The 21073-nt window shown below is 31.8% G+C and overlaps 2 protein-coding genes across 3 annotated transcripts; both read right to left on the bottom strand.

The window, feature by feature from the left end:
• Positions 1-2996: 2996 nt before the first annotated feature.
• On the bottom strand, positions 2997-13117 carry LOC107605613 (nucleic acid binding protein). 2 transcript variants are annotated; one of them, XM_016307545.3, is made up of 10 exons: positions 12656-13117; positions 8596-9338; positions 7946-8207; positions 7383-7580; positions 6154-7252; positions 5271-5494; positions 4544-5144; positions 4377-4458; positions 3675-3722; positions 2997-3429 (listed from the first exon to the last, which is right to left on the bottom strand). In XM_016307545.3, exons 1-10 carry the CDS (start codon positions 12984-12986, stop codon positions 3226-3228), a joined length of 3792 nt encoding a protein of 1263 aa, XP_016163031.1. In that variant the 5' UTR covers positions 12987-13117; the 3' UTR covers positions 2997-3225. The 2 variants fall into 2 exon arrangements, with proteins under 2 accessions (XP_016163031.1, XP_016163034.1); XM_016307548.3 differs by having other exon boundaries at positions 4544-5111; positions 12656-13113.
• Positions 13118-15838: 2721 nt separating this feature from the next.
• On the bottom strand, positions 15839-18014 carry LOC107648570 (uncharacterized). Its single transcript, XM_016352384.3, has 5 exons — positions 17358-18014; positions 16932-17177; positions 16400-16465; positions 16056-16121; positions 15839-15943 (listed from the first exon to the last, which is right to left on the bottom strand). The coding sequence occupies exons 1-5, from the start codon at positions 18012-18014 to the stop codon at positions 15839-15841; spliced, it is 1140 nt and encodes a 379-aa protein (XP_016207870.2).
• Positions 18015-21073: the final 3059 nt, after the last annotated feature.

Below are 21073 nucleotides of genomic sequence, written 5' to 3'. Positions count from 1 at the left end.
ATATTATTTCAATTATTCTTATTAAAAATAACTTATTTACAAAAAATTCTACACATTTTTGTTCTTTTTATTGTAGATATCATTCGAAAACTGCATGCACATCAAGAGATTAAGGAGAAAGAAAATCATATAAATTCAAAACACATATTCGGAAGAAAGAAGAAAGCAACAACTCAAACAACAACCAATATAAAAAAGGAGGATGAGCGCCACATAAAAAAAGACTAAGTCCATAAACTAAAACAAATACAAAAATCAAACCACCAAATAAAAATGTTACTTTGTACAACTCCAACATCCAAATCTTTTGTACTACAAATTATTTTAAATAAAACAACTTTCAAATTTAACTTTAGTTTACACATATTTAATTTAATTATACAAAACATAACAATTTTTAATAGTTATTATATACTATCATTAATTTATCACCTCGCGCATCGCGCGGGTCTTATTCTAGTTCTATTATAATTTCACTTAAAATATAAAATATCTAAAATATTTATCAATTCAACTAGGTATCCTTTAAAAATTGTACAATATTCAATTTTTTATTACAATAATTAAAAAAAATAAAACAAATACATTTAAATAAATTTGGCGTCTTTTTAAAATTGAATACACATCTAAAATACAAACTAAATAAAACTAAAATTAAAATTTAAAATTTATATTTCAGTTTTATTATTTTTAATTATTAACAGATTATCATTTAAATACACTTCCAAAAATATAAATTCAGTAAAATTAAAGATTTTAATTCGTCTGTGTGATTATTTGTCCGTGCTGCCATCCTCCTCGGCGCCGACGCGTCATCCCCAGTGCCGTTCATCCGCTTCGCCGTTCTTCTGCAACGCCGTCGTCCACCTCGCTCATCTTTGGCATCGCCTTCCTCTTCGCTGCTCAGTTCGCAGCCTCGCTTCGTCCTACTCCTTGTCGTGTTAGTCTTCATCAGCGTCGCTAATCCTTCTGCATCGGAAGTGGACCATAAGTATTTTGGATGTCCTAATTTGCATTGGAGAATGATTTAGATAGAAAAACAACTTAAAAATCACAATCTTCAAATTGTCAATACTGTTATATATGTAATTACGGCCACCAAAAGTGTTTAAATTTTTTATTTATGATTTTGAATGTATTTTAAAAATATTTTATGTATCACTTAACAGAATTTAATTCAATTCTATATTATTAAAAGTTTTTAAACAGGTTAATAATATTTCAATAACTTTTTTTTTCTATGTTTCAATAACATATAGTAAAGGCTAACATTATTTGGAAATTATTAATTTTTGTATTTGGATAATTTAAAGTCTTTTTAGTAAACTTAATCTTACACCTTACTAAGGTGGAACTGTGGAAGTAGCCTCGATTACTCGATAGAGCTTGTGGCTCAACTTGTTTTAGGATTAATTAGACTCAGGTAATTTTATTAAACAGATTAGATTTAGTTATTTTATAAAGCCTATTTGTTAAAAGACTAGACCATAGACTTAAAAAAACTATAAAACTCATTAGTTGGCTCGTCAAAATTATTTTTATAAAAATAATTTTTTTTAATTTAAATTTTTAACTATTTATTTATATTAAATAAAAAAAATCTAAAAAAAATCAATAGGCAAGATGGTTAAAATTATAGTTTTTTTTTTTAATTTTGTATAAATTCTAAATATGATTATGAAATGTGACTAAAGATTGATATATAAATAAATTATTCTTTATAAAATATAAATTATAAAATTTAGAATAAATTTAATGTCATTTAGATTTTTTAAGTTTATTATTTTAGTTTTTAATTCACAAAACAAACTTTTTAAATAGATTTGTGGACTTGTCGGAGTTTAAACAGATCAACTTCGAGCTTAAAGAAAAATTCTATAAAAAATAATAGACGTAGGCATGGGCCATCTATTACAACATGAATCAGGTTTGTATTCTGCCTATTTCCACCTGCATGAGCATAGACCTTAAAAATTAAAATCAAACTCTTGCCAATTAATGCAATAATGTTCAGAGAAAATAGAAAGTGATATAAAATATTTGGGAAGTAATTTTCAACAATCAGAGTGGCGCAGCGGAAGCGTGGTGGGCCCATAACCCACAGGTCCCTGGATCGAAACCAGGCTCTGATAAATTAGAGAACTTTTTTTTTTTCCATTTTTGGCAACTGGCATCCATATCAACCATCTAATGGCTAGTCCTAGTAACAATGGACATTAAAAACATGGTTATATGTGCCAAACAAGACCACAAATCCGGCAAGCAACAATGGAAGTGTTATTTTCCGGATTTGCACTAGACATTGATTTACTATTTGGCATGCCATTGATCATAACTTCTTCGGATTTGGTCGCAGTGCAGTTGCATTAACATCATCTGTGACGGAGAAAAGAAATGTTGAGTTGTTGACAATTATACAACCACTATTGAGAACAGAGACCAGCCAAAAACATAAAGCATACGAAATAACTAATCATGTGTGGTTAATACAACATGCTCAGAGTTTGAAATTAAAGGACGTCCCAAAAAAATAATAAAATGTAAAACGCTTAAACTCAGTGCTTTAGATCAATTATTTTTAAATTTTATAGTCCCCAAATTTATATTTGTTATAAATTTATTGTTTTTTCACTTAATTTTACATGTTAAATAACAAAAATTCTATGTATACACTAAAAATAAATCACCAAATTCATTTTAAATATATTTTATATTTTTATGATTAATTCAGTCATTGATTTTTTGCATGCACGTATTCTAGTCGATTAAATAATAGTGACATCTCATAATACGTTTGGGATAACGTTGACACAAACACACAACATCAATTAATAAAATGAAAAATTAAAAATAAATTATCTTGGAAACGGAAATTTTGGTTTAGATTGCTAACTGAAGATATTGGCGTAAATGAATAGATTCTAATATGGTTATAGATTTGGATGGCGGCGGAGATTAAGAGAAGAGTGGGATAGCGGTAGTGACAATTGACATGCTGACTGCAAAGGAGGAGTTATAAATATATTACAGGTAAAATTAGTATTTCATAAACTAATATTTTGACTTCTAAGGAGGAGTTATATATATATATTACAGGTAAATTAGTATTTCATAAACTAATATTTTGACTTCTCCTCATAACTTTATTTTCACACTACATTTTATTCAAATTTCATTCATTACATAATTACAAATCCTATTTCATCCACAACAACTATCATAGTATCATGCCCACTCAAAGTTCATTTCTTTTGGAAGAACCAAAGCGATGAGGCAATCAGATGGATGTGGTGCAATAGAAAGCAAAGTGCATGTTTCAGGCGAGTATGGGAGTATGAACAGCAGCCTTGCCCACATGGATTTTGCGGCTGGGATTTTAATGACTCCGGCACAATCCCTCTGCTTTAAGTATGTTATGAAATCCTGAAACTGGTGAACAAATATAGGAGGATCAATGACATGAATGAGGCTCGGTTAACCACAAAATACATTTCCCAATTCACTGTTAAATGGTTAATAGCATATAGACTAAGATTTTTTTTTTCTTTTTGGGTGCACATATTTAGAGTAAGATTTAAAAACAATAGAGGACCGCAAAAGGGGATGGATCTCATGTTGTAAATAAGTATATTAATTAATTTTTCTTTAAAGAAAGAAGTATATTTCATACATACCCGTTTGTGTTCACTTGGGGAAGATGGGATTAAACGGCACACTTCCCTCTGCATAGAAGCCAATGCCATGAAAGCATAGTTAGTTTCAAAAAATGGATGGCAAATGCAGACGCAACTCCTAACATTTCATGGCTGCCGAGAAGAAAAAGACTACCAAAGTAATTCTAGCAAATAAAACACAAACTTCACAAAGGATTTTTTTTTTTTTTTTGTTATTTCAGAAATTTTAGATATATTAGCTATTGAGGATTTTAATAAGTGAAAGACTAATCTAACCAAAGAGATATAAAGAAACATTAAATGGAAGATCAAAACACGATGTTGAAATGCAAGGAGAGTAGGCTAAATGAATGCTGTTCATACTTAATTTTGGATATAATTCACATGCATACATTGGCTTAAGCAATCTCAAAGATAGATATTCAATTCCTAATGTTCGATAATCAAACAATAGCAAAAATCCTCAAATAATTCAACTACTAAGGCAAGCAAACCAGATCTAAGAATTAAAAATAAACTAGGATAGCTATTCCAAGTAGGGCTAGGTGTAGGAGTCTAAACAACTGAAATAGAAAATTTCAAAATTATTGATAATAATAATAACTAGACTGATAATAATAGCTAGATCCTAACTCCCCATGAAACAGTGAGCATGAGATGGTTGGGAAGGGAAGATCAGCCAAAGGATATTTGAAAACTTACCCTATTAGGTGGTGTAGCTGCAAATGTTGATTTCACATGTCGAATATCAGTGCGTTTAGTCATGTCTAGTTTTGTGGGCCACCTGCAACAGAGGAACATCTATTTAAACTGGCCTAAATTAAAGAAAACGAGATTTTGAACGTTAAGGAAACAAAGATGATTCATACTCAGAAGGTTCAGGTGTGGCATTTGTGTATTTGCAAACATTTGAATCTGCTCGGCATGCATAAATTGTGCAGTAGTTAACCCCGCTTTTACAAAGAGCCCCCTGCCACTGATACTGCAGAGACTGCCCTGAACATTCCATACTAACTGCTTCCTGAGCAGGCAATGGTGGAGGAGGAGGTGGAGGAGAACCAGGTGGTGGAGGAACCATGGGTGGCTGAGTTTGGGGCAAGGGTGGTGGAGAAGGCAGACGTGCAGGTGGAGGTGGAGGTGGAGGTGGAGGTGGAATTTCAAGCTGAGGATGTGGTAAGGAAGCCAAAGGTGGTGCCATTACTGGTGGGGGCATCAGCTGGCCATAAGGATGCATTGGGGTTCCCTGGATGTGAGCAAGTGGAGTTACTGAAGCAGGTATAAATGGTAAATGATTATTAGGCATCACTCCAGGCGTGAAGTGATTGGCAGGTAAAGGATTGTTTATTCCACGTGGATCCCACGGACCATTTGGAGGGGCATAAACAGGGCGAACGAAGGGAGCTGACTGAATTTGTTGTGGTGGCGGAATGGAAGGTCCTTGAGTTCCAGAGTACATATGTTGAATGTTAGCTGGTATATAAATAACCCAATTTTCAAAATTGAACACAATTCAGAATACAGTATTTGCACTTATATGTGTAAAATATCTCCAGAAAAAGCAAAACCAGAACGATTTAGCCAGCATAAAAATATTACCTCCTTGATGAGTGTCTAGTGATACATTATCATAACCATCAGTTTTCCTTGCTCCAACTTCTGGCATGTTACTGGAACCAGGAAAATGCCAGTTCGACTGGGGTGGAGGTGCACGGTGTATTCCACTACTGTGATTCTGGGAATTTGTTCTGGGGGATACAAGTTCCATGGAGTTGCCCTCTGGTTTGGCTGAAGAAGGTCCGGCAGTCTGATTTCCAGATTTACTTCATAAAAACGAGAGAACAATAACCACATAAGTTAGTAAGTACATAACCATCCCGAGGGCTTATTTTAAACAAACTGAAAGCTGTCAAAGAAATGACAACCCTTGGTCACTAATGGAAACAGAGTTCATGATCAAGCAACTTCTGTAAAACAATTATTTCACATCACCGAATAACACTTTTTTGGGAATGCATATAATAGAAGAATTAATGTTGGAATGTATATTCTATTTTATTTATATGTCAAGGTTCTTTGAAGAGCAAAAACTGTTATGCGAAGCCTCATTATGGGTTTCACCATAACAGAGCCATACTCTGGTGAAATTCAATATTTAACTTAGATGTAGAAGAATCAAAGGTGGCAAGGATTACACTCCTACATCCTATCTAACTAATGGTAATGAAGGTTTGAGCGTGGTTTTTAATATTGAATCAAACCTCCTGCAAACTTAAACCACATGAATGGTTTCATATCTTAAAACACCCTTCTCTGTACTTGTAGACTATTAACAAATCAACTTTCTCATTCACGAATTTGTTGTTTTGTGTTTGGAGGGAAAAGGAGGGGGGAGGGGAATGAAAAACATGAACTAACCACGTAAATCATTAAATATACTTGTGTTTGTGTGTGGACTAAAATTAAAGAAATCTTGTCTCACCTGAATTCTACTTGGAAGAACAACCCTGGACAACTACGAAGATTCTTTAGAACAGAAACTGCACCATCAGTATTACTGCATTCAACAAACCAACCACACGGCATCTGCATGTTTGCCTGTGTCAACCGCAAAATGGAGCCAGAGCCTCCAATAGCAAGATTGCAGATAGTCATTAGTTCATCGTCTGTGAGGAATGGAGAGCTACTCCATGGAATAGTTATCCACAAAGTACTGGATGGTGCTGTATCTTCATCACGCATCGAAGGAGCATAACTGTTACCAGTTCCAGTCATATAGTGATCATGGAGACCTATGTTTTGATTAATATTGTATTTTGTACACAATGAAGCTAGCAACGAAGACAAGTGAGACATCCTTGTGCGAGAACTGTCAGCAGGGCTCACAGGTAAGGTTCGAGCATGAGGTGATCCAGAAATACCATGTGACATGTTTGTTGGGATGCTAACTTTAAGGTCAGGATGGGAAGGGGCAGATGCAGACCTTGAACCGTCCATATACGGGTGCCCAATTCCAGCATTAACTGTTCCTGGGACAAAATGCAAGTTATAGTTGCTTCTTTCTCTTCGAAACTGTCTCAGATGCAACATGACAGAGGTAGCTTCTTCAGGAGTTTCAAATTCCATAAGTAATGCACACTCACAGCTGAGATCAATAAGTGCAGGAGGACCTTTATGGATTACTTTTCTTGATTCATGTAGGATCTCATCCTTGGCCCATTGAGAAGAAATATTTCCAACATAGATATGAGAACTAGAGCCAACTGCAACACCATTCATTGCACCCCTAGTTCCAAATCCTGTATCGATGAATTTTACACGACACGGGAAGTTTCCCGGTAGATAGTGTCTAGCTTTGATTGCATCAATGATTCTTCTGTACTCAACAAAGGCAAAACCTTTCATGGGGAAGAAAACAAACCGTTCAATTTGACCATATCTTTCTGATTGAAACCTAATATGGCTTTCAGGCACGTCAGGTGGTATAAAACCAACCCAGAGCCTTGTTGAAGCAGAGACAATATCCATGGCAGCAGGATCCCCATCAAAGCACCAGACAGTTTGACTTTTTGTTGAAGCAGCTGATGACATAAAATGGTGATTAGGAGATATCATAATGCTTCTAACACTCCACTAGAACATCTCAATGGAGGTGAATTGAACTAAAATTTAGAACATGGTTTTTCTCAACATTTGGTAAATCATTTATACCTTCAAATGAATTACTCCTAGAGCCAAATGGTGTCTTCATTGAAGATGAGGTTATTTGATGGGTTGCTGAATCCCTAGGTGTGGAACATCTAGCATGGGACATACTCCCTCCCTCCCCCATCTCAATGCCCATGGGCCTTGAAGCTCCATTGTCGAAATGTGAACCTACTTTTGATACAGGGTTGGTGCCAAGAGAAACTGCAAAGCAATTAGCTATCAGATACTAACTCTGGTCTCAAATAAGTGTCCATTTTAATTACGCACATGGATTACGGAAAAATTGAGAACTTCTTGATTTTAGATGATATTAAATTGATTGTACTAAACCACCCTTATAAACTACTCTTGTCTTATACTTGCTATCTCTTCCCGCTTATTCTCTCTCCTTCATTTAATAGGGTTATTACAGGAAAAATTAATTGATACTGTCTAACTTCTCTAATTGACACTTATTTGAGACCAAATAAAATTTTAATAATAAGCATTTAAGCATTTAGGTGGGACCGATATAGTATTTAAAAACAATCATTAGAAGACCCAAACATTAACTCTTAATTTGCTACCTCTTCCAGATGTTTCACCAATACTGTCACGTTCCTCTGAAATCCTAGGTACCGCATAGTTCCTATTTGTGTAAATCGAAGAATCAGATCTATCTTCATCACTATCTAGTTGGTAGTCTTCCAAATCAGTTTGTGGAACAAACTTTCCAAGAATTCCTAGAAGTACTGCTGTAATTTCCATTGAAGCAGTAGTAGGCAAGTCCAATAACTTCTTACATTTGCGTGACATCCATTTCTGTAGTGAGGGATCTTTGTCAAGGACCTGTATGGAGAAAGGCAATGAAAAGGCATCACAAGTAACAAGCAATCAGAACTAGAAACTTACAGTTAAATGGATTCAAGCAAAAGTTCTTAAACAGACATCCTTCAATATCACCAGCAATGACGATGCTAGTAAGTTCTAAAAAATAGAAAAAACAGTGCAAGCAAAAAGATCAATAACAACTCATACAAAGTATAGATCAATTAATTGTTTTCCTTGAAGAAAACAAGGAACTAAGGAGAATCATTTTTTATGCTGCTTAAATATAATCACTTTACTCACATCTAGAACAGAGGGGTAGAAATCATCACTCGCTAAATTATTATAACACGCATGAAATTGCATTTAAAATTTATTAGGGGCCTTGCATTTTAATATGAAATATTACCAGTGTGAGCAAGCAACTCTTTGGAATAGACGAATCAACACCGGCAACTCGGTTGACATCTGTCATTATTTCCTCATCAACCTCGTTTTCGCGGATAGCTGAATCTGTTGAACCTGTACCTGGCTTAGATCCGCCATTAACATTATCCAAAAGGCAAACTGCTTCATCAACCAAAACATTTCTAGTCACCAGGCTCAGAAAACATTGTCCTTGTTCAGAGGCACCCTCCTTTGTGGCAGAGCCTAAGAGCTCCAAACAAGCTGCAAGCATGTCTTTTGGGCAAGAGAAGAATATCCAAAATAAACATACTGCATGGAGTTTTGACAATTTAGTCAATGAGGACTCATCTTCATCTAAAACTTTTTGCTTCAACTTAGAAAATTCATCAGGGGAATCTTGCATTTTCAGGAAACTCTTATCGAACACCTGTAAGGCGTCCTTTCCCTCAAGTAAAGATATGAAAAAGAATAGCACATTCTGAAAAACTGCAGAGCAAATTCCTCTGATTACAGCAGATTTTGGTGCCACTGAAGAAGCAGCACAGCAAATATCAGCTAAGCCAAAAATACAAGCTCTAGCAGTTTCAAATGCAACACCATCAGCATCTTCTCCTCTACTGATTAGTGTGGAACTCCAGTTATACATATTGATAACCACTTTAGCAGCAGCTTCTAAAGCTGTTGGACAGCGGAATGCATATCGAGGAATAACATCAGCCGCGATTCTTTGTGCACTCAAACAACCTGTCACAATGTAAAAGTTTCATTATTGGCTAGAGAATTTCAACCAGGAAAATTTTCTATCCTTTACTCAATTGTTGGAAATAGAGCATTGATTATTTGCAGTTTAAGTACTCAATCAGGAGCAAATCAGAAAACAGCAAATAGTTGTTTTCTCCATTTCCAATGGGCAAAGGTAGAAAACACAACAGCAACTATGTAAATGTAATATTGTAATTATTGCAAAAACTGTATCAACCAAAATCATTGTCTAATATTTGAAAAGACTTAATAATTTTCTATAAATGGAAATGGAAAAATAAAAATAGAGATATGTTTCCCAATGAAAAGTACAAATAAATAGATCTCATATGTGTGCCACATGTCCAATATCAGCACTTGCTTGGTTACACATGGGTATTTACCCAATACTTAATTTTAAAACCTTGCTATTCAATAACCCTGGTACATGTTAATCATTATAAAAAGCACATATTTACAGCTAAATCAATTTATAAAGGTGCATTCTTGAAAATATTGAAATAACAAATTAAGGAAATTCTATTTGTCTTATGATTAACATTGCTATACCCCTCCCTTACCCATACTCTAGTTTTTAGAAATTTTTCCATATTATCCAATACCTATATCTGTGCCAGTATCAGCAGGAATACTAATACCTGTATACATGCAACAATCCCAAACCAAAAGAATTGCAGCTCTCAAACAAGTATTAATACTTAAACTAATGTATGAGAAAACATTAACATCTTGTGATTTGTAGCACATAACTACATATCAGTAAAGATGACATTTAAGCATTTCCATTCAACAAAACATTCATTTAAGCATTTAAGAATATCCTACAACTGTATATTTGACACTGTTCTTTGTAAAATACATCATAGAGACTTGGCAAAATTTAAAATAATTGAAATAATTAAAACTTAACGGCTCAACAGAGCATCCGAAATGAAATGATCTACAAATCCCACCAAAAGCAGCAAGGATAAGATTTCTTAATGCAAAATTCATTCTTAATAATATATCTTTCAAGAAAGAAAAGAAATTTTTTCATCTAAATATGTTAAACACGAGGTTAAATCTCGCACAGCAGAAGACAGTCACAAAATAACATTTTTTTTTGGGCTAGACCAGTGAATTCAAGTCAAAATCTTCTCAAATAAAGGTTCCCTAATGAATTTGTGGCAACGTTCCCCTTCCCTAAAATTAATGACAATTCCATAATTTCATCACAATCAAATCCAACACAAGATCGCAATCAACATAGTAAATCAAATTCGACGAAAATCATTCATGTTGATCAAATTCATAAGCCATAACCGCAATAGTTACCTTTGGCAGCAGATATCAGAGCAAGATAGCTCTGTTCAAGGTCAGACATGAATGAACCCTCTTTATTCAACAAGCATAATTTCATTTGCTTATAGCATTCAAACATGTCTCTAATCTCACCCTGGTTCCGGCACTTCGCAAGATTCTCCTCTAAAGGAAATAGTGGGATCACCGACGGAGGTAGGGTTGGTTTAGAGTGTTGTGATAGGGTTGCTTCAGGCGTTACTGACAAAGGCGGGGGCGATTCTAGATGAATCACATAGGGCCTTCGCTTCTTTGGAGGTTTTGGAATTGGATCCATGATTAGAACTAATTAGCAACTCAGACACAGTGAGTACTCGGTGTTTTTGTTTCATACTCTATTGAGTACAAGGAAGAGTGTATGGCGGTTACTAGCCTGCGAACCTGTTTGCTCTATTGAATACTTGGAAAGAGGTTTTTATACAGCAATGCAAAAACATTACTGATGTAATTTTTACAAAACCAGATGAAATTTTAGGACAAAGAAACCAATAGTTTTATTCTCCTTAATGCACATCGGCATTAAATATAAACATAAAGTTCGCTTGACCAGAGGAGCTCATTTCATTGGAAGTACCTTGAAATGAACTTTCACATTTGCAACAGGCATCAAACAAGCGTTTAGTATTGGTCAAAGATACCCTCTTCCCCTATCTCCGGAAAATCCTCAAGAAGCGATTTCTTTTTCTTTTTTCATTTCTGGTAGGAACTCAAATAGAGGTTTTGAAATTAAGTTTTATCAGCCAATTGGACCATTCCCCCAATTTTTTAATATAAAACGGATAAATTCTTTCAAGCTTCACTCGTATTATACAGGTCAAACGTTAAAAGGTAAGTCTAATAAATGATCTAGGAGGCACTGCCTACCCAGACATTTCTCCTTTTTTTATAAATTCCGAATATGAATATAGAATTCCAACTATTGGTATTAAAGCAAATATATCCTGATTGTGGTTCTATAAAATTGGATATTGTTTGAGTCTGAGTTTTCATTGTTGTGGTTTCATCATCTTACATCATCTGGAAGGGGAACAAAGGGATTTTCCAAGGATTCTAATCAAGAACAGATCCAATACTTTTTATCTGTAAAAAGAATAAACCCAACAGTATTGAACATTAACCAAAAACCATATACAGAGTCATAACTCATATTGCCTAACAATTTTGAATTATTCATGCAATTTATCTATTGCTTTTCTAGAAATCATTCCTATGAATCTATAGACATGTGAATCCCACAGACCATTCTAAGTAGAAGGAGAAATTTCCGAAAGAATATCTCATAGATAACGTTAACAAAACTGCAAAGCGTTAGTTAACGGCACGATAACGTCAACATTATGTCACCAATAGCACATATCTATCCTTATTTTCATTCATCAAAACGCTGTCAACGGGGAACGTAAATGTTACCTCAAACAAACCAACAAAAAAAATTAAAAACAAAATGGCCTATAATTGCAAACTCCTACTTGATACTTTTGTATGCCATATACATCAAAGGTTTGTCAAAACTGAACAGATCTTTGAAATAGATATATCTCCACAATCCAAAAGAGCATTTGAAATGAAATGATTCCCGAATCCCGCCAAAAGCAGCAACAAGAAGATTTCTAAATCACAGGAGATATCTCCACAACAAAAATGGAATCGAACCGAATCCAATCTTAATTAATTACCATTCCAAGCATGAAAAAGAAACAAAATCACCCCTCTTAAAACAACACTCTCTCCAAAGACAGTTTTAAGTTAGCACAATATAGGCAGTTACAGAGACAACATCTTAGGGCAAATGCAAACAACAACAAAGCAGACAAATTCTATCCACAAGCCAAAATTGCGTCACAATCAATCACATTACAACATCGCATTCAACAAACTCAAATTCATTAACCTTGATTTCAAATTTATACACTCCAAACAGATAGAGAATGAACTACGAAGTGTTGTTTAGTAGTGTTTACCTCTGGAAGCATTGATGAGAGCGAAGAAGCTCTGTTCAAGGTCATGGATGAAAGCACCTTCCTTCTTTGACAAGAAGAGCTTGATGCGACGGTAGCACTCAAACACGGTTCGAACCTCATCTTTGTTCCTCCGCTTGGTGACGACCTCATCCTGTGACAGAGGCGGAGGAGGAGGAGTAGGCGGACGAAGTAGGGTTTGAGGAGATTGTGGCGGCGAAGGCGGTGGTGGAACTTCTTCGGATGGTGCCAGCGGCGGTGGTGGCGGCGGTGGGGATTCCGGGAGAGTGTCGTAATGCTTTCGCTTCTTCAGTGGCTGCTCGGCGGACGCCATTGGTGAGTGGTTAGTGCCGCTGAATGAGCGATCGGTGCTGTCGTTTTATAAAATAGTAAATACACTCAACACTCGAGACTTGACACTTGAGATTTGAGAAATGAGAAGGGTTACCCTACTCGGCAGTTCTTCTTTCGTTTTTTTTTTTTTTTTTCTTTTCCTTCTTATTTTAGCCAATAATTACCCTTTTTTCATGTTTATTTTTTCTTTAAAAAAAACCCTCCAAAATTTCGTTTTTTTTTGTTTGTTTACACTAGATTAAAAGAAGAAAAAAAAAACTACTAGAAACAGAAAAAATAACTTTTAAGAGCTAAAGATATAGTTTCGGACTTTTGGTGTAATCGGACAAACTCTTTTCAAAATTTCTCTCACCCTAACTGATAAATGTTACTAGATAATTCAAATTTTGTCAAAACATTAGTAACATAGTTAGCATCTCTTTGAATAAAATTAATTTCAACTCTCTAATTTCAACTCAAGACTTCAATGACTTTAGACACCAAATTATAATCAGTTCTTTAAATTCTGTTATTTTATTCATTGATAAGAATAAAAGTCTTCAACCAATTCATCTTAAAGATAACATTTCTAAAACTATCTTTTCACGTAAAAAACAAATCTTTCCATATTACAAACAATTTGTTTCGAAGAATAGACACAAAAGATAAAAAGCCAACACAATCATGCAACCAACAGCCCATAAAATCACGTAAAACACACCAAAATCAGCGGCTTCACCAAATAAACTAGCATCACAATTTACTTTAATCGAAAAAAGAAAAGAAGAATATCAAGAAAACAACATAAAAGAAGTAGAAACATAATACGTAAAAAAGATCATGTGAAAATCAGATTAAGAGGCCTAAATAAGAGTTATAACTTTATTAATGTTCTACGAATCAATCGGATTGAAAACATCATTATTACGATCTCTCCAAATCCATCAAATAGTCGCAAAAAAAAGAGAAAATCATTAGAGTTCATACCCTTTTGTAGCCATGTCTTAAAATTCTGCCCATTTATCTCCAAATTCAGCTTTCGCTAGATAGCCTTGGCTCTAGGACACTCATGCAGACAATGAAAAACATAATGCGACACCGGGGCACAAACCACAACCTCCCATGCTTTTATGATAAAGAAATGCAGTTGTGGGGATTGCATCATACATACATAGCAAAAAAAAAAGTTCATATTTTTCTGGGACTTGAGCCTTCTATAACCAAAGCCAATTCCGGTACTCTTTCCAATCAAACTTATGCTTACACAATTATAAATAATCGTTTTTTGAATAATAGATATTGAAAAAAGCTGTCATTCACCTCCAACTAGCCCACTCTCCTACTTAAACATTCGGATTATAGATCATAATTTTTTGCTTTACCGAATTAGTAATGGGAGTGCAACATCTCTCTAACCTCCACTGTCCATCCACCTATAAATCGTTAATATTGATATCACAATCAGATATACGCACGTGCAGTAATTTGTTGGCCAGACCTTCCATTCTCCAACTTTCAAACCAAAAAAATTGGATACAAAAAATCGTTCCGCAAGAGATTAAATATCTTGTAAATACTCCTGCAAATATTAGAGGTATTTTTGGAAGATGCAAGAAGATTAAGATCATTCTTTTTAATATACTTATTAGAAATGAGTTGCATCCAAAATTTATTCGAGCAATTAAAAAGTTGTCAAATAAACTTTTTTAACAAAGTAATATTAGCACAAGTTGGATCTCTAATGTCTAGACCATTAAGTTTTTTAGGGGTTAGTCAGACTTAAATTTTTTATGTCAACTTTTCCTTTTCACAAAAATTATCGCATTATGGAAGTAATCTTATCAGACAAAAAAAAAAAAGAAGCATGCGATAAATTTTGTTTAAGTAACCATTTTTTGTATTCCTTATTTTGTTTAAGTTCCACTAAAGTAATTTATGAGATAATTGCATACACTAAAATAATTTTTAATATTTCAATTGCACTATATGGAGATATATTCTTTATTCTTATTATTTTTAGCTTATAACGATGGATATGCATATCGACAGTAATACACTGTAATCGTTGTGTGTGAAGGCTCTACATTCAAGCTTAGTAGTAAGTTGACCTTCATATTTTCATGCTACGCTTGCATGGTGCCCTAATAAAACATGGCTAGAATAATAGAATTTCATGGAAATCATTAGAATTAGAATAATATTGTTGGATTTTTGGGATCCTTTTTATGTGAAAAAAAAGTTAAAGTTGGTATTTAAGTTTATGATTTCTCTTTGCCGAGAGTAAAATGGCTAAAATAGGGTTAAGATTAAGAGAGAGAGATCTTGTTTGAAACAAAACAGCAAACATGAAAAAAAAAAAGGAGAAAATTATTTTCGCATATACACAAAATTATTTCTATAAATTAGTCAGTGCATATATTCATTTAACCGTTAAATCGAGTTTAAATTTAGATAATGTGTTTATATTTAAATTGGTTTTTAATATATTTATTAAATTTAAAAATGAAAAAAAAATAAAAGTTTGTAGAGACCATGTATGTAAGTCAATCGCTATCTATATTAAATATGCGACCTTAATTACCTACTTAACAAGTTATCATGTATGAAGACTCTAACTTGATAGATAATTTTCCGAAGTAATTTAGAATTTGATTTCATTAATTATGCTTTTTGCAACAACGTGATGGCACGAGATTAATGAAAATGCAATGACACTCTTTGAGCATCAAAATTGCTATTTTATTCAAATTAAAGTAGTTAACAATAACAAATTAAATTTGTAACACATACATACATATATATATATATTGCTCAATTTTTCTATATAGTTTTCTATGCAATTATTTTTTAATATCATGGTGATGGTGAAAAATTCTTGAGGTTATTGAGTTTGAGTCCAATGTCAAGTCCATTATAAGCAAGAGGAGCATACATCCATAGATCATCAGAGCTTAAAAGCTGCAAAACAATCACGCAAGTTCTTTTTTCAGATATATATTGTGTTTCATTTGATTATGTAAACATAATTACTTGATCTATGTTTTATTATATATGTATCTTTATTTAGTACCTTGATTTGGAGCTGCAAAAATTTTACGTAATTAACTGCCTCTTCAAGCATTGTACTTATATCAACCTGCGTAAAAAAAATTACCATAAACTTATGTTAGTGAAATTATTATGATGTCAAAAATATTATCATTAATCGTACTAACAGTGTAAAGCGTTTTACATTATCCTGTAATCATATCCATTTTTTTATATGACTATTCATACAGAAAGATTGTTATTTTTACTAATATAACATTACATAATTAGACGTACGAAAGTGCATTAAAATTTAAATTCTATCTTATTACCCGATAAAAAGTCTTTTTTTTTTTTCAAACAACAATTGTCCTTCACAAAATTTACCTTTGTTCCATTTGGAACAAGACTCTGCAAAATTCTTAATCGCGCATTTATCCTTTCTCTTCTTTTCTGCAATATTTCATCAAAAAGAGGGTTAACTACTGTATATAAATTATAGAGAGAATATTCCATCGGATTCCTGACAATTACTTCGAAAGGACAACGAGGCCCTCAAGAAAAAAAAAACACACAATCCGGCCCCTGATATTTTTTTTGGAACGGATTAGTTCCTGTGCAAAAAAAAAAAAACAATATTGACTTTTTTTTGGCACAGGGGCCTCGTTGTCCTTTCGAGATAATTGTCAAGGACCGGGTTGAGTTCTTTTTGTCAAGGACCTCGTTGTCTTTCGAAATAATTGTCAGTACTGTTTTGAGTTTTTCTCTAAATTTATATTATAGAATTGTAATAACCAAAATTGAATAAAAAAAATTAATAATAATAGCAAGTAACAAATAAAAGATATGAAAGAGAATAAATTATTAATATAAAATTAATTAATGTGCATTTCAATTTAGAAATAATTATTTAAATTACCCTTGCATAGAGACTCTGGGGATCTGCTGCTGTTCCTCTAATGGTTCTTGTTTTCCCATTTGAGTGAGATACCGAAGTTACCCCTCCATTGTTTTCTTCAGAAGCATTGTCATCCTCACATATGTTAATGTTACTACTTGAGCTCTGTCCATCTAACCCTACATTATTATTTCTCTCTTCTCCTTCATTCCCATTTCTAACAACTTTTCTCTTCCTAGACTTTTCATTTTTCATGCAATCTTGCTCCTGAATGCGAAATAAAATATTACAAACTTTTTTGAATTATCACGAATTATTCTACCGTCTACTGATAATTGTCAATTTGACTGAATAATACATATTCAGTCAAATCAACAGATGCCAGCAGACGAAAATTATTTATTTGTATTTTTGTAAGACGAAAAAGACTAAATAAATAAAACTTACATCTTTCGCGACGAAAATTTTTTTCTTTTGATTCTTATATCCGTTACTTGTATTGTTTTCATCAGCAGACACATCCAATTCTGGTACTTCAACAATCTTCCTCTTGAGCTGCACAACATCAACATTTTCCATTTGATGACATTGATAATGATCATAATTCTCCAATAATCCATGATCATCATTGTCTTCCATTGATGGAGCAAAACATGCAAGATTCTTCTCCTCCATACATAACTCCATGGATATAGAAACATCATTTGCTAGCACATGATCATCATGGTAATTACTAGAATAGTAGTAGTTTGTTGTAAGATCCATGTTGGCATTGAAGAAATTAGTGTCACCACCACTCAAATTGCTGCTATTGTAACTACTCTCTTCTTGTGACTTATAATGCAACATTTTTGTGTTGGGATTAGCATCTAAAGAATGAAACAAATAATGCTCATTTTCATCACTAATAAGATTGGAGGAAATTGTGGATTGTACTAATCCAAAGTTCAATTCATCATCTTCTCCTACAAGAAGTGATGAACGTTGATCTAGAAATAATTGTGAAGTAGTAGTAGTGTAAGTGAAATCATGCTCTTTTTCAGTTGAAAACATTTTGAAGCAATCCAATTCTATATTATTAGAGAATGCTCCTAGAAATTCCATATTCTATTATTCTATATAATAGGGAGGGATTTTTTGGGTTAAAAATTGGTCTAATGGCACTGAAAATTGATGAGAAGTTATGAACCATAAGCACATTTTATACCCAAATCTCAAGAAATATGTTATTGATAGCATTGACTTTATTTGTTTAAATAATAAAAATATCTATTAATATTTAAATAGTAATTATTGTCCTTGGTATATATATATATAAGTCCGAGTTCTCTGTAACTGAACTCAGGGGAGTCTACTGAGGGGCCAAGAAAATGTAAACGTGACAACTAATATATGGGACCATATTTCATGGTCATGATAATTTAGAATAATACTAATAATATAAACCATTAATGATCTTTTAGACTTGTATTAAACTTGTAACGAGAAAGGGTCTAAGTCTAATCATTGATTGGTACTAAGTGTGATTAATTTAGGGTCTATTAATTAATGGTGATAGTGATGTGTAGGTAGGAGTTGGAAAATATAAATCATTGAGAGGGGCTTAGGCATGCGCGTTTTTTCATAGTGAACAAAGAACGTGGGGTTCTCCAAGAACTTATAATAATAAAAAAAAATTGTACCTTTAATATATATTTCGTATTTTAATATGAAGACGAATGTAGTAGTTAATTTTTTTTTTTATATATCTCACATGGTTGTTGTTTAATTAATTTGTGTGTATCTCTTTAATTTTCTAAATAAACTCATGTATGTTAGTATTTTGGTACTTCTACTTAAAAGCATCTTCAATGGCCAAAATATAAATCTAGAAAAAAAAGAATTTCTGCGTGATTTTTAAGAGAATGGAGTTCTTCTAAGCAGGGACTTTCATCATCCAATAATAACTTATCACGTGGCAAATTATTATAAAAATAAATAATTATATTTTTATTTAATTTAATTTATATTAATTATCTAATAAAATCATTTAAATAATAATTAATTAAATAATTACATTAAATAATTACATTATATTTAATTTATTAATAATTATAATAATTAATTATATTAAATATTTATATATTTATTCAATTAATAATTTATATTAATTATCTCAATTAGGAGATAAAAATTTTGTACTATACCATTAATTTAAAAAAAATATTCAATTTATTTTTGAATTTATAAATTTTAATAATATTATTACAAAAATAGTAACTATATTAATTTTAATTAATTAATTAAGTAGAGTCACAATAAGGACTAAAGTTAGTTCCTTAAGAAAGATATACTTTGAGTTCTTATTTACTGTTTATGACACAAAAGCTGATGTGAAGTTACTTTTTATGACAAGTGGACCATAAATAAAAATTAAAATGAGTTCCCTATTAGAAATGGTCTAAAAACTTAAACGTGCTATTAAAAAAACCAGTTCATATATCACAAGAATGCTTATATGATTAAATTTGTAGTTGTATATTTTCAAAAGTACTAAAAGAATTAAGAAGTTATTTATTAAAAATATATTATTAATATTTTTTTAATTTAAATTTTTAAAATGAATAATTTCATAATACTATTGATAAATAATATCATATTAATATTTTAAAAAAATAAAATAAAATTTATTTTTCATACAATAATATAAAAATTAAATCGAATTCTAATAACTATTTTTGCCAACCATATATATAAAATCTAAGACTATATACTATAAATGTTATTTTTAAAAGATTCAAATATTGCCAAATAAAAAAATACATAAATGATTTTATATCAAATGAAATAATTAAAGAAAGAAGACTGTGTAGGGGAATAAAAAATGACATTTATACTATTTTTATATACACTTCTTTGTATATATTTTTATGATATAAAAAATATTTGTTTTATCTTTTCTTTTTTATTATCAATTTTTTAATGTAAAAAATAAAAATAACATATATTTTAAGGTAGAAATTCAGGTGCGGTCGACTTCATATAAAATTGATAGCTGAAAGTTATTAGATAAATTTAGTTAAATTAGTCAAATTATCTAACAGCTTTTAACTATCAACTTCACGTGAAGTCAACTGTACTCGAATTTTCATCATATTTTAAATATAAATTGAGGGCGGCCACATCCATTGTGGGATGTGTGTGACATTCTTTAGAAGTACTTGATGAACTGACATAGCAAGCGTGGAGGTTGGTCATTATCTCTTCTTTTATATTAAATCTAAAATTGAGAGAGTGAAATTTAATATTGTTCTTAATAATTAAAAAATAAAATTAAAATTTTAATTTTAAAATATAAAATTATAATTTTTTTGGTTCTTCAAAAAAATAAGACCAAAAAAATAAAATTTTTAGAATTTAAATTTAAAATTTTAATAATATTTTTTTTAAAAAAAATATTTAATTTTTTAATTTTTTAATTTATTTTTTAATTTTTATATTTATTTTAAATTAAATATGATATTTAATATAATTTAATTTAATATATTTTATATTAAATATAATATAAATATTTAATTTAGTTTTAATTTCTTAATTTTTTATCTTCTAATTTTTATTTCTCAGTTTCAGTCTATTTTTTAAAAATAGCATAAGAAAATAGTTTAAATTATACTAAACTAGAGTAATGGTATTTGTTTGGTATAGGATCAATGTACAATGACATATACAATCCTTTCAATAATGCGCTTCGAAATTAATGTTGCACGTGTTCACAACATTTTCTGAATTTCTGTATTATGTGTGTTCCATCATGATGGCTTATTTTTCATTTATTTCTTTTATTTCAAGTTAGGTATGATATTTTTAAGGTAGAAATTCAGGTGCAGTCGATTTTCACGTAAAATTAATAGTTGAGAGCCGTTACATAAAAATTTAATCAAATCAGTCAAATTATCTAATGACTTTCAGTTATCAACTTTACGTAAAATCGACTGCACTTGAATTTCTACCTATATTCAATCTATAAATCATGATAACAAAATTCATGTGCAATTAATAAGCTATTGTCTGCTGACATGTTAATTTGCCATCGCAAATCTCTCCCTTTGATCTATCTTTATCTTAGGTCATTATTATATGTAGATTTATATAGCGCTCTTTTCTATGAGAATCATTTGGAACAG

This window comes from Arachis ipaensis, chromosome B6 (assembly GCF_059453495.1).
Source record: "Arachis ipaensis isolate K30076 ecotype BB chromosome B6, ASM5945349v1, whole genome shotgun sequence".
NCBI classification, from domain to species: Eukaryota; Viridiplantae; Streptophyta; class Magnoliopsida; order Fabales; family Fabaceae; genus Arachis; species Arachis ipaensis.
The sequence above is the reverse complement of the archived record's forward strand: the minus strand, read 5'-3'. Positions and strand labels throughout refer to the sequence as shown.

Bases quoted from the DNA above. Each gene is read 5' to 3' on its own strand.
- LOC107605613 (XM_016307545.3), bottom strand. From the start codon at position 12,986: ATGGCGTCCGCCGAGCAGCCACTGAAGAAGCGAAAGCATTACGACACT. The intron at 9,339-12,655 runs GTAAACACTACT...ACATTGTGACAG, and splicing joins TCTCATCAATGCTTCCAGAG to GTTGTTTGAGTGCACAAAGA. The intron at 8,208-8,595 runs GTAATATTTCAT...TTCTCCATACAG, and splicing joins AGAGTTGCTTGCTCACACTG to GTCCTTGACAAAGATCCCTC.
- LOC107648570 (XM_016352384.3), bottom strand. From the start codon at position 18,014: ATGGAATTTCTAGGAGCATTCTCTAATAATATAGAATTGGATTGCTTC. The intron at 16,466-16,931 runs GTAATTTAAATA...GAAATATTGCAG, and splicing joins CCCAGAGTCTCTATGCAAGG to AAAAGAAGAGAAAGGATAAA. The intron at 16,122-16,399 runs GTAAATTTTGTG...TTTTTTACGCAG, and splicing joins TTGTTCCAAATGGAACAAAG to GTTGATATAAGTACAATGCT.